The sequence below is a fragment of the Vigna umbellata genome, chromosome 8, assembly GCF_029865625.1.
Source record: "Vigna umbellata cultivar VRB3 chromosome 8, Vumbellata_1.0, whole genome shotgun sequence".
In the NCBI taxonomy this organism is placed as follows: Eukaryota; Viridiplantae; Streptophyta; class Magnoliopsida; order Fabales; family Fabaceae; genus Vigna; species Vigna umbellata.
Window position 1 is genome coordinate 33,260,424 of NC_142172.1, and position 14,366 is coordinate 33,274,789.

At 34.5% G+C, this 14,366-nt stretch overlaps 1 protein-coding gene and 1 pseudogene across 1 annotated transcript; both read right to left on the reverse strand.

Moving 5' to 3' along the window:
* Positions 1-222: 222 nt before the first annotated feature.
* On the reverse strand, positions 223-2,922 carry LOC148194511 (uncharacterized). Its single transcript, XM_088097903.1, has 2 exons — positions 2,356-2,922; positions 223-1,886 (listed from the first exon to the last, which is right to left on the reverse strand). The coding sequence occupies exons 1-2, from the start codon at positions 2,893-2,895 to the stop codon at positions 483-485; spliced, it is 1,944 nt and encodes a 647-aa protein (XP_087954029.1). The 5' UTR covers positions 2,896-2,922; the 3' UTR covers positions 223-482.
* An 8,275-nt stretch (positions 2,923-11,197) lies between these two features.
* On the reverse strand, positions 11,198-13,197 carry LOC148194512 (uncharacterized; annotated as a pseudogene).
* Between the last annotated feature and the right edge of the window lie 1,169 nt (positions 13,198-14,366).

The following is a 14,366-nucleotide window of genomic DNA, read 5'->3' on the forward strand; positions in this document are numbered from 1 at the left end:
GCATATTAAAAAAATGGAGATGTTTATCTGGTTTACTATATGAATTCACTCAGTTAAACCAAAAAAGTGTTCAGCATAGCTTGAAGATGGTTTCAAAAGTCATTTTCATCCCACTAATTTGGTATATAATCAAGAAAAGTCACATAAAAGTACTACCGGATATTATTCCTTTGAATAATGATATTCATGCACGTTTCATGAAACTACAATTGTCAGAAAATGTAAGAAAAAAATCAATGTCATCAAGTTTCTCATATGGGAAAATCCTGTACATTATGTCTGTTAACTTCAAAATGTAATAAGTCAGAGAGGAGAAGCATACATTTCCAACCTCATCATGACAAGAAACTATGAAATTCCTAAAATAAAATACCTCTACGATTTAATATAATCTAAAGGCTGGCAAATACTTTTCATTGACACAAGAATATCTATTTAAATGCTGTTCTTTTATTGAATGAGTCCAATGATCCGAGCTTTGACTACACAGCATTCTTTATACCTCTGTCATGAGCGCTATGGTTGCAAATTTTATTCAAGGGGTCTTTAAACGAGAGAGTGTCTTTTCTTTTCCCTTTCCTTTGTGTCTGCAAGAAAGATTCCAATGCTCTAACTGTTAATGGTCTGTTCCTTGTGCTCCTCCTTGGAATTATATCTTTTGGCTTCAGGTCCTGCTTGTCTTCCTGAGTTTTTGTCATCATCAATTCAGCATTTCCAGACATCAGTAGAACTTGAGATTCATTCAAGTCTATGGTATGTTGTGGTTCACATTTCTCCACTATATCACAAGAAATGCCTTTGTCCACACAAGCTCTAATAATATTTCTTCTTTCGTGTTCTAATTCTGCACTTCCTTTGTTGACATGTGGAATGCATGATGACTGAGAGGGTTCCTGTTTTTCTGATCCCATGATTCTTGCGGACTTCATAAAAATGTGGTCTGTCTCAACATCAGCTGGTGGAGAAAGTTTTAACAGTTTGATGGGGGGACCTGCAAGATCTAAATGACTTAATCTTGGTCTTCGTTTGAATTTACGCGGTATGCTTCTCTTTAGTTGATTTCCACTAGCCACACAGATCATCTGATTTTCAAAGTTTTCTGGCATATTGTTTGCATCATCATTAAGTGACTTAACATTCACTTCCTTTTGGCAACTAAAATCTGTGTTGTCTTTTCCTTTATGGCAATCGGCACTATTATTATTCTCTTTGCTGGGTACCATAGCAGCTTCTGTCTCTGCCGGATACATGTTGTCAAAGTTACCTTTACTGTGGTTTGCACAGTTAGTAGAAACTTGGTGCTTGAGGTAACACTGGTGATGGTTGTCAGGTTGACCATCCTTGTTAGATCCCTTTTCTGCTTTTTTCTCATTGCAGCCACCAACTTTTGTTTTTAGAACTTCCAGTTTAAGAAGATTTGGTTCAGCTATCACTTTGCTCAAGACATCTCTGACAGAATCAAAGTAATGATCACCTTTTACGAGTTTTCTCTTGGAAAACCTTTTAACACCAGGTAGAAGAAAGACCACAACATTTTTGGAACTAAGATGGCCTTGATTCTTTAGTTTCTCCGAGTGCCAACCTTTTGCCAGTAAGCGGGGCCAAACAGCTTCCCAGAATATATCATTACTTTTGGTCTTGCTGGATTGATAGTCTCCGGTCAAATGCTTGATTATATCACAGGGTCCAAGAGAAGACCAAACTTTGGTAGCTTGTATAGAACAAGCCTGAGTTTTCTTACCACATTCCATGGCTGGGCTGGTAAGGTCTTCCTTCCCCTTACCAATCCCTACAGCTTCCACAAGAACATCAAGTCCAACAGTAGACTTCAAAGAAGAGACATATTTCTCTAGAGAAGTCCTCCCCTCCGAATAGGACTTGGAAACCTGGTTATAAACATAAGCAAAGTGAGGAGAGAAGGGAATAAGAGTCCATTGACAATAAAGGTCTAAATAATATCACTGGTCCAAAATTAACACAAAAATAACTCGTAAATCAGATGTTTTTCCCAACCACTATATCTAGCAAGGAAAGCATTTCATATTAAGCAAATAAAATCCATAGTAACTTAGTGAAGTTGTAATACACATGTATTGGCGAGCATACACAATTCACTGTATTATCCAGCTTATCCTTAGGAAAATGATTATTCAGTCACAAAAATAAATAAATCACATAACACAGAAGGAAGTTAAAAGTAGGATGTCTATAAAATTACATGAGAATAAAAGATATTGAGATCGTAGGATGCATTGACACAAGCTAAGCTAATAATCAGGTAGCTGAAAAATACATATTGCAGTTCATCAACAATACTGAGCACAAGGGACAGAAAGAGAAAGAAAGGTTTTATACCTGTTGCAAAGCATCTTTACGTTCTTCTGAGACACGGCCAGTCAACCGAAACAACAGTTCAATATGCTTCTGACCAGAAAAAAGTTTGTCTCCTGTTATACATTTTCTCCCTTTTATTTTCTTGCAGTCTGACCATCTACAGTATTCATCGGACTTGTAAAACTTTCCATAGTAAAATGACAGTATTTCTCCCATCTCTTTGTTCTCTAGAAATCTTTTTATCTGAACAAAGTTTTTCCCGAAGATAAATAAACCAAGGAGAAAGCTTTTTACATCAGCATCACTCCACGAGTTATTCCAATTAGCTTCTGCTACTGGTACAGTTATATTGAATGCACCATCATTCTGTCCAAGATATCTCCACCCTTCATGTCCACTATCCTCCACTTCATTATGTGCAAGTTCTGATTCTTTTATCACGAAAGGAACTTCCACCTGATATTGATGACCAATTCGAGGACTTGACTGTGGTGCTCTATCTATGTATCTTACATCAAGAGCACTAGGAGGAATTAGCTTCCTTTTAGATGGACGCTCCATAATATTGCTGAAATCCTATCCAATTGATACAACCTGCCAAGCAGTATAGGCTGTTAAACTCATACTATAACTCTTTCAGCAATTGAAATATTATAAAGGAAATGTACATTAGATAACAAGCAGAAGAACAGGATTCACACGAGGCAAAACATGTACATTAGATAACAAGCTGAAGAACAACAGGATTTACACAAATCAAAACATGTACATTAGATACCAAGCAGAAGAACAGGATTGCACACATGCCATTTCCTATTTTCCTTGCCAGCAATTATGCAAAGCATCATACCTATTGAAGGCATTGAGATCTTATAACCATTAGCATGCATTTATTGAAGTTATTTTGCTAAAATTTTCATTTTCCTTTTTAAAATTATGCATGCATATTTTGCTATCTAACAGAATATTAGATACCAACTTGTCTTCACCTTACACTGTCACCATTATTAAATTCTCTAAAACTCAAACACTATATTAACTCTTTGTACTGAATGCTTGACTACTAAAAAATAAAACATCCTAGTTGCACACTGACAGATTTGAAAGGCGACACAAAAGACAGTGATGAATCAGTTAAAACCAATCAAGTGTAAATTTTTTTAATATAAATAGTATAACATATTAAGTGAAAGACGAGAGTGTGAATTTCAACCATAAAATTTAAAATGGGTGATTAAAATAGAACTCAATAATTTCAATCCCTCATGTATAGTTTTATTGTCAAATTTAACTCTCCTACAGAGACTTAAGTACATTATACATACACACACTTCCCCAATCTGCAGTAGGTTGATTGTCTACTATTGCTTTTGGAGATCAACTTATTGAACATGACTATAGTACAAGAAATAAGGAGCCACTATTGGGGAAGGAATTTTTCATGTATCATAATTCCAAGACTTCATTTTTTTTTTTCTGAGCAAAGGTAATCAAAACCTAGCTCAATTTAAAACCATCAACTGCTAGCTACAGAAACTCGAACAATGGCTCAAAAAACACACAGAAAACCCTACCATTCTCTTTGCCCAAAGCAAATTAAATTTGCCTACCCTACTCCTTCTCGAACACAGTATTCTTCCCTGACTGACACAACTTCAGAATATGATAACATTATATGACAAACACCGTGTTTATGCGATCTTATAAGCACAGGAAAAAAAAAATACCCTTTATGAAAAAATGATACCAATATAATAAAATCCATATCCTCTCACAAGTTCGTTCTGGATCAAAACTAAGAAGTTGATTACAGATTAAATAATTCAATACTCAGTCGTTATGCCTGAGAAAAAAGTATATGTAATCATGGAAAGCAGAGAATAATCAGTACGATGACACAGAGGTTGAGTACAACCCCACATGAGATCACAGCCATATATAATGGTAACAATCAATGGAAACATTATTCTTTGCCAAAACATATTTAAAAGGTTGTTTCTTGACATCTATAAATGACAACATGACATCATGATCATACACACAGCTGCACATGATGCTTGATAACAAGATGGATGAACATTTGTTGAAAACGTGAAAAGCAGACAAATATAATGCATACAAGAAGGCGAGTGACGATATTTGAAGATAAGTTGCACATACATTAAAACGTGTCAGAAAAGTTAATACACATTTCCGAAAAGAGAAGCTAAAGGTAACGACGTAAAGGAATGAGAAGGGAGAAAGAGATAACCTGATGGGTCTTGAAAGGCTAAATTCGATCACAAGCCAGCGATGAAGAGAAGAGCGAAGGGAAACAAATATAAAGCACAAGTGTGTAAACAAATGAACACTCGCTATAGTTATATAGTTATAAAACGTGACCATAGTTATATAGATGTTCTTAAAATTGACCCTGAGTTTACCTTATTAGAAAATCCTTAAAAATTTGAATTCATAGAATAAAATATAACATTTTTTAAAATAAATCTAAGAGTGATTTTAAATTAAAAAAAATCTAAATTTGTTTAATCGTTTAATTTTTTTAATTTAACCATATATATTGACATTTTTATTTAAGCAATTTCAATTTTTGCAACAAAAATAATTAATGGATTGTACTTTCAAAAGCTATTATTTGAAGTTCAGAAACTTGTTTATAATTTTCTTAATTTTTAAAACAATATTTGACGTTGTTATATATTTTAGGATTAAAATGGTGATTGATAAACTTAAATAATTTATAAGTGTTATATTTTATTGTAGATTTCGTTTATACGAGTTTTGGATTTAATCGGTATAGAATATTTCATATTATCTATAAGATCTTTTTATTACATTACTTAATTAACATTGGTGTAATATATCACTATAAAAAAGTAATTTTTCTATTAGTAATGAAAAAAAAAACCACAAATTTGCCAAAGTCATTCAGTGCAATATTATTATATCTTAGCTTCTAACAAGAACATTTAATAAATCTGATAAAAATCTTTAATAACAAAAACAACTATGATATGATTGGAACATTAGTTTAAAATAACAGAAAAAGTTATAAAATAATGACAAGTTCTGATTTTTAGTTTCTTATTTTAAAATGGTCTTACTAATAAATTGTATTTAGTTTTCTTACTGCTCATGTTTCAGTTGATATCTTATCTGTTCAAGAAAAGTTAGAATAAAATTAACTTATATACAAAATTTCAAGGATATAAACATTAATTACATACCTAGTTTACTTTAAAATTATATATTTCATTATATTAAATGAATAATATGTTTTGAATCAATTTTAAAGAGGTCTAATATATTTTTATTTATTTTTGTTAAATCTTGGCCAAAGTCCATTTCCTTTACATTTATTTTTGTGAAGTCTTCCCAAATTTTTCTTAGGGTGTTGCTTCCTCCACCATCAGACCTTTCTCCCTCCACCTCTCCTTTACTATTTTGCCCCTCAGTAAAATTTTATTTTTAGGGTTATTATTTTTTAATTTTACCCATTCACAACCTATTTCACTAATAACCTATTCTAGTCCCGTACATGAGTAAAATATTTTTCTTTCAGGACGTTGCTCCCTTCACCTCCCCGTTTTCTCCCTCCACCTCCCCTTTCCTCTTTTACCCCTCACTCTATTTTTCTATTCCTGATTTATCCTTCACTAAAAGTTTAGTTTTAGGGTTAAAATTTTATAATTTATGTCCATTCCCCACACATAACCTATTCATTATCTATTACGTTCATACTCTCGTTCTTATTCGTATTGGGAATTGTTGCAAGCGTACGTAACAAACTTGAATCTAACTAATCTGGAAAACTCTTAAATGGATGTGAGCATCCGTCAACAATGGATGTCAACATCCGTTTAGGATCGAAAGATATCAAGGCATCGTTTATGTATATAAGATTGAAAAGCAAATAAGGCCGTTGTGGTTTAATGAATTAGGAGGGAATGTGAAACAGTTATGGGGAAATAAGCACTGTTAAAAGAAAACGAATGAAGAAAAGGATGGAGGTTTACAGTTTTGTAAAAGTAGTGTTAGAAGAAGAAGATATGGTTTTGGTGTTTAAATTATAGTGGCAGCAGGACGTTGGGGTTCAAGTGATTAAGAGGAGTAATATTTTATTGTGAAAATGAGCATGGTTTTATAGTCATGCAGAGAAATTAGTAATTAAGTATAGAAGAAGAGGGTTACTGGTTAGGAGAGTTTGTAGTACAAATAAATAATTGAATAGCATGGCTAATTTAACATAAAAAGTAAGTTGAAGAAATAGTATGGTGGGAAGAAGAGAGAAGAAAGTGTGACGGAGGTGAGAAGAAGAGGTGGATGTCAAAAGAAAGCTTTGAGGGGGGGGGGGGTGGGCTGTGAGCAGAGTAAAAGTGAATATGTATGGTTTGGTAAATAACATTAAAAGTGAAAAAGTAAAAAGGTTAAAAAAGTAAAACAAAAGGTTGTTTTTGTAATTGATAAAAAATTGAAGAAAGTTGGAGAGGTGGAGGGAGGAAACGGGGAGGTGGAGGGAGCAACGCCCTTTCTTTCATTTTAACATTATACTTCTTTCTCTCTTTCTTTCATCGTTGTGAGATACTACAAGTTGCAAAAGTTGGTGGTGGTGGAAAGAATTATCAAGCAGTCTAACTCTCGTGGTGTATTCGCTCTCGTGGTGCAGTGCTTGTCGTGCTTCCTCCAGGTGCGTATTCGAATAAACCTTGAAAACAAACCCTAAAATAAAAAACGTAACCTTTAAACGGAGGTGACATCCTTCAACGGATGTCACCTCCGTTTAAAGGTTACGTTTTTTATTTTAGGGTTTGTTTTATTAGTATACATTCGTTGATGTATACTTCCTCACGTTGGTCGACGCTCTGGACGCTCCTCCACACCACTGCGGCGACATTCCTTCACACTACGACGGCAATGGAAGCTTTCAAACCAAAAAAAAACTCGAAAGAAAAAGGAATGTAAGCGCGGGAGGTGGGGAGGTGAAACGGAAATGGGGAAAGGGGAAGAGAGTTCGGTGGGTGGGTGCTGGGAAAGTAAAATTAGGGTTTCAAATTATTTAAAATAGGGTAAAAGTAAAAATCTTTTTAACTTAAGGATATAATTGTATTTAAAATAATGTGGGGAGGTGGATGAAGTATAGGGTGGTGGTGTTGCTCCCTCCACCACCACACCTTTCTCCCTCCACCTCCCCTTTACTATTTTGCCCCTCAGTAAAATTTTATTTTTAGGGTTATTATTTTTTAATTTTATCCATTCACAACCTATTTCACTAATAACCTATTCTAGTCCCGTACATGAGTAAAATACTTTTCTTTCAGGACGTTGCTCCCTTCACCTCCCCGTTTTCTCCCTCCACCCCCCATTTCCTCTTTTACCCCTCACTATATTTTTCTATTCATGATTTATCCTTCACTAAAAGTTTATTTTTAGGGTTAAAGTTTTATAATTTCTGTCCATTCCCCACACATAACCTATTCATTATCTATTACGTTCATACTCTCGTTCTTATTCGTATTGGGAATTGTTGCAAGCGTACGTAACAAACTTGAATCTAATTAATCTGGAAAACTCTTAAACGGATGTGAGCATCCGTCAACAACTGATGTCAACATCCGTTTAGGATCGAAAGATATTAAGTTTAGAATTTTTATGCATATGGGTTTTAAGGCATCGTTTATGTATATAAGATTGAAAGGCAAATAAGGCCGTTGTGGTTTTATGAATTAGAAGGGAATGTGAAACAGTTATGGGGAAATAAGCACTGTTAAAAGAAAACAAATGAAGAAAAGGGTGGAGGTTTACAGTTTCGTAAAAGTAGTGTTAGAAGAAGAAGATATGGTTTTGGTGTTTAAATAATAGTGGTAGCAGGAAGTTGGGGTTCAAGTGATTAAGAGGAGTAATATTTTATTGTGAAAATGAGCATGGTTTAATAGTCATACAGAGAAATTAGTAATTAAGTATAGAAGAAGAGGGTTACTGGTTAGGAGAGTTTGTAGTACAAATAAATAATTGAATAGCATGGCTAATTTAACGTAAAAAGTAAGTTAAAGAAATAGTATGGTGGGAAGAAGAGAGAAGAAATTGTGACGGAGGTGAGAAGAAGAGGCGGATGTCAAAAGAAAGCTTTGGGGGTGGGCTATGAGCAGAGTAAAAGTGAATATGTAGGGTTTGGTAAATAACATTAAAAGTGAAAAAGTAAAAAGGTGAAAAAGGTAAAACAAAAGGTTGTTTCTGTAATTGAAAAAAAATTGGAGAAAGTTGGAGAGGTGGAGGGAGGAAACGGGGAGGTGGAGGGAGCAACACCCTTTCTTTCATTTTAACATTATACTTCTTTCTCTCTTTCTTTCGTCATTGTGAGATACTACAAGTTGCAAAGGTTGGTGGTGGTGGAAAGAATTATCAAGCAGTCTCCCTCTTGTGGTGCATTCGCTCTCGTGGTGCAATGCTTGTCGTGCTTCCTCTAGGTGCGTATTCGAATAAACCTTGAAAACAAATCCTAAAATAAAAAACGTAACCTTTAAACGGAGGTGACATCCTTCAACGGATGTCAACATCTGTTTAAGGTAAAACGGATGTCGTCCGTTTTACCTTAAACAGATGTTAACATCTGTTGAAGGATGTCACCTCCGTTTAAAGGTTACGTTTTTTATTTTAGGGTTTGTTTTATTAGTATACATCCGTTGATGTATACTTCCTCACGTTGGTCGACGCTCTGGACGCTCTGGACGCTCCTACACACCACGGCGACGACACTCCTTCACACTACGGCGGCAATGGAAGCTTTCAAACCAAAAAAAAAAACTCAGAAAAAGGAATGTAAGCGCGGGAGGTGGGGAGTTGAAACAGAAATGTGGAAAGGGGATGAGAATTCCGTGTGGGTGGGTGCTGGGAAAGTAAAATTAGGGTTTCAAATTATTTAAAATAGAGTAAAAGTAAAAATCTTTTTAACTTAAGGATATACTTGTATTTAAAATAATGTGGGGAAGTAGAGGAAGTATAGGGTGGTGGTAGAGGGAGCAACTTCCTTTTTCTTATTGCTCTCACTTGTCCTTTCTACTCTCCTTCAATTTATCTTTTTAATTTGTTTTCATCATTTCTCGTCATTTCCAATAACAAATTTTACCTACTACAAAATAGTTCAGTACGAAACATTTTTATTTTATCAAAATTTAATGTAAAGTAGTTTTTTTTATTTACTTAAAAATACTAATATTCTTTAGTTATTTATATTATGCAAGTATGTGGTAATTTTACTAGTTTTTATGATCGAAAGGTATATTTTCTTCAACTCTTTTGATTTCACATGTTTTGGAAAACTTTGGTGTTATTCTCACTTTCTTTTTTATTTATTGGAATATAAGCAAATATTAGATAAGAGTTATAAGATTGATTTAGTGATATAATTTAGAAAGTAGAGTGGAAGATGTTATGGGTTCAACTCTCCCTGTTAATATTTGAGAATGACAAAAAAAAAAAGTGAACAAATATTTTATTTGTATAACTCAAAAGAAAGTCTCCCCTCACTTGTTATTTTTTCACTTTTCTCGAGCCAACCATCCACATTAAAATTTCATCTACTCTTGCAAGCCTCCTATGTGAATTGAAAATAAAAAGAAATTGCTAATAAGTGATAATTCAACAATAAAATAAAAAAAAGTGTTCTACAAGTACTTTACTTTCTACCAAAAAGAAAAAGTCTTATTCATTTTTATTATTTACATCGAAATAACGGTTCTTATGGTGATGTACCTGAAAAATACTAGAAGGAAAATTGAATAGTATTAATGAAAAAATTATTTTCGCAACATATAACACGTTGTATGCTTAAATGCTCGCCCTAATAAACATTTGTAATTGATTGTAGCTTTTTATGTGCTACTCAGAATATATATTGTAGAGTTTTGTAAGAACCTTCTTACTTGAAGAGTAATCGTTTAGCTTGAAAAGTTCTTGTATTTAGAAATAAAAACACAGCTGCAGGTTTTTATAAGAGATGCGTTTAGGTAAGAGAAGAGATAATTGTACAGTTATTTTTATATTGGTTCATTCCAACTGAGCTACGTCCCGTCTCCTCCACAGAGAGTTCCACTATAATTTTCACAAGATTACAACTGATTATTCGCACACTCCTAGTACTAAGCAACCTTGTCTAGATTTCCTTTGAGTATTTGCACCACTCTTAGTATTAAGCAACCTTGTTTAGATTTTCTTAACTCAATCTGAGTTCAGTTGTAAGTATTTTAATTTTCTCCAGAATTGCAATCAAAGATTGCTTACAAGTCGTTAAGACTATACCTCTTGAAGAGAGGATCTTTCTTTTATCTCTTTCTTACTATCAGTAAGCAGTATGATAATGAAGCTCGAGAGTATTTCTTTTCTTCTCTTTTCTCTTCTCTTATTCTCTTTTTCTGTTTAGATATATTCTTTTTCTTGAGCTCTTTCTCTTCTTCTCTTTTGAATGGATGAATATTTCATTGTATGCTTTCTTCTTGCTATTCTCTTGATTTTTCTTTTGAAGGTTCTTCTATTTAACGGCTTCTTGAATAAATGCCTGTTAGACTAAGCTTTTGCCTTGATTCTTGAGCAGGTCTTTTATTTGCTACAAGTAGTCTGGGTGCAATTGCGTCTGGCATAACGAGCACTTTTCTTAGACGGTTGTTTCCATGTTCGTTCTCTTGCAACAAGGTTAGAGCCATGTTGCGATAGAATTTTATAGAGAGACCACCTTTCACATCCAATGGATGAACCATTTTATAGAGAGACCACCTTTCACATCCAATGGATGAACCGCAGTGAACTGAGATAGATGAGTTCTACATGGTTCAACTATGCATATGCGAGGTGGAGTGATGCCCTCGTTACACTATTCGGGTGTAGTGACATCTGGAATGCATAATGACTGAGAGGGTTCCTGTTTTTCTGATCCTATGCTTCTTGTGGAATTCAAAAATTGTGGTTTGTCTCATCAGCCGGCGGAGAAAGATTTAGTAGTTTGATAGGAGGACCTGCAAGATCTGAAAGACCTGATCTTGGTCTTCGTCTGAATTTATGCCGCATGCTTCTCTTTAGTTGATTTCCACTAGCCACACAGATCATCTGATTTTCACAGTTTTCTGCGATATTTTTCCTTTATAGAAATCAGCATTATTATTATTCTCCATAGCAGCTTCGGTCTCTCTCGGACAAATGTTGTCAACCTTACCTTTACTGTGGTTTGCACAGTTAGTAGAAACTTGGTGCTTGAGGTAACAATGGTGATGGTTGTCAGGTTGACCATCCTCGTTAGATCCCTTTTCTGCTTTTTTTCTCATTGCAGCCACCAACTTTTGTTTTTAGAACTTCAACTTTAAGAAGATTTGGTTCAGCTATCACTTTGCTCAAGACATCTCTGACAGAATCAAAGTAATGATCACCTTTTACAAGTTTTCTCTTGGAAAACTTTTTAACACCAGGTAGAAGAAAGACCACAACATTTTTGGAGCTAAAATGGCCTTGTTTCTTTAGTTTCTCCGAGTGCCAACCTCTTGCCAGTAAGCGGGGCCAAACAGCTTCCCAGAATATATCATTACTTTTGGCTTTCCTGGATTGATAGTCTCCAGTCAAATGCTTGATTATATCACAGGGTTCAAGAGAAGACCAAGTTTTGCTAGCTTGTATAGAACAAGCCTGGGTTTTCTTCCCCCATTCCATGGCTGGGCTGGTAAGGTCTTCCTTCCCCTTACCAATCCCTACAGCTTCCACAAGAACACCAAGTCCAACAGTTGACTTCAAAGAAGAGACGTATTCCTCTAGAGAAGTTCTCCCCTCAGAATAGGACATCGAAACCTGGTTATAGACATAAGAAAAGTGAGGACAGAAAGGAATACGAGTCCATTGACAATAAATGTCTAAATAATATCACTGGTCCAAAATTAACACAAAAATAACCCGTAAATCAGATGTTTTTCCCAACCACTGTATATCTAGCATGCAAAACATTTAATATTAATCAAATAAAATCCATAATAACTTAGTGAAGTTGTAATACACATGTATTGGCTAGCACACACAATGCACTGTATAAGCCAGATTATCCTTAGGAAAATGATTATTCAGTCACAAAAATAAATAAATCACATAACACAGAAGGAAGTTAAAAGTAGGATGTCTATAAAATTACATGAGAATAAAAGATATTGAGATCATAGAATGCATTGACACGAGCTAAGCTAATAATCAGGTAGCTGAAAAATACATATTGCAGTCCATCAACAATACTGAGCACAAGGGACAGAAAGAGAAAGCAAGGCTAAATACCTGTTGCAAAGCATCTTTATATTCTTCTGAGACACGGACAGTCAATCGAAACAACAGTTCAATATGTTTCTGACCAGAAAAAAGTTTGTCTCCTGTTATACATTTTCTTCCTTTTATTTTCTTGCAGTCTGACCATCTACAGTATTCATCGGACTTGTAAAACTTTCCATAGTAAAATGACAATATTTCTCCCATCACTTTGTTATCTAGAAATCTTTTTATCTGAACAAAGCTTTTTCCGAAGATAAATAAACCAAGGAGAAAGCTTTTTACATCAGCATCACTCCACGAGCTATTCCAATTAGCTTCTGCTACTGATCCAGTTATATTGACTGCACCATCATTGTGTCCAAGATATCTCCACCCTTTATGTCCACTATCCTCCACTTCATTATGTGCAAGTTCTGATTCTTTTATCATGGAAGGAACTTCTACCTGGTATTGATGACCAATTCGAGGACTTGACTTTGGGGCTGTATCTATGTAGCTTATATCAAGAGCACTTGGAGGAATTAGCTTCCTTTTAGATGGACGCTGCATAATATTGCTACAATCCTATCCAAATGATACCACCTGCCAAGCATTATAGACTATTAAACTCATACTATAACTCTATCAGCAATTGAAATATTATAAAGGAAATGTATATTAGATAACAAGCAGAAGAACAGCATTCACACGAGTCAAAACATGCATTAGATAACAAGCTGAAGAACAGGATTCACTCGAATCAAAACATGTACTGGGAGTCAAACATGTACATTAGATAACAAGCTGAAGAACAGGATTCACACACCTGCCATTTCAGCAATTATGCAAAGCATCATACCTATTGAAGGCATTGAGATCTTATAACCCTTAGCATGCATTTATTGAAGCTATTTTTCTAACATTTTCATTTGCCATTTTAAAAATTATCCATGCATATTTAGCTTTCTAACAGAATATTAGATACCAACTTGTCTTCACCTTACACTGTCACCATTATTAAATTCTCTAAAACTCAAACACTATATTAACTCTTTGCACTGAATGGTTGACTACTAAGAAATAAAACATTGTAGTTGCACACTGGCAGATTTGAAAGGCGACACAAAAGACAGGGCTTTAGCACAGTGATGGATCAGTTAAAACTAGTCAAGAGTAAATTTTTTTAATATAAATAGTATAACATATCAAGTGAGAGACAAGAGTGTGAATTTCAACCATAAAATTTAAAATGGGTGATTAAAATTAGAACTCAGAATAATCTCAATCATCATGTATAGTTTTATAGTCAAAATTAACTCTCCTACAGAGACTTAAGGACATTATACATACACTTCCCCAATCTGCAGTAGGTTGATTGTCTACTATTGCTTTTGGAGGTCAACCTATTGAACATGATTATAGTACAAGTAATAAGGAACTACTATTGGGGAAGGAATTTTTCTTGTATCATAATTCCAAAACTTGATTTTTTATTTCTGAGCCAAGGTAATCAAAACCTAGCTCGATTTAAAACATCAACTGCTAGTTACCGAAACTCAACCAATGGCTCAAAATACACACAGAAAACTCTACCATTCTCTTTGCTCAAAGCAAATTCAATTTGCCTACCCTACTCCTTCTCGAATACAACATTCTTCTCAGACTGACAACTTCAGAATATGATAACATTATATGACAACCACCGTGTTTATGCGATCTTACAAGCAAAGGGAAAAAAAATGCCCTTTATGAACATCATACCAATA

Excerpts from the sequence above, each read along its gene's own strand:
- LOC148194511 (XM_088097903.1), bottom strand. The coding sequence starts at position 2,895 with ATGGAGCGTCCATCTAAAAGGAAGCTAATTCCTCCTAGTGCTCTTGAT. Across the intron at positions 1,887-2,355 it reads GTAAAGATGCTTTGCAACAG|GTTTCCAAGTCCTATTCGGA; the intron begins GTATAAAACCTT and ends GTTTATAACCAG.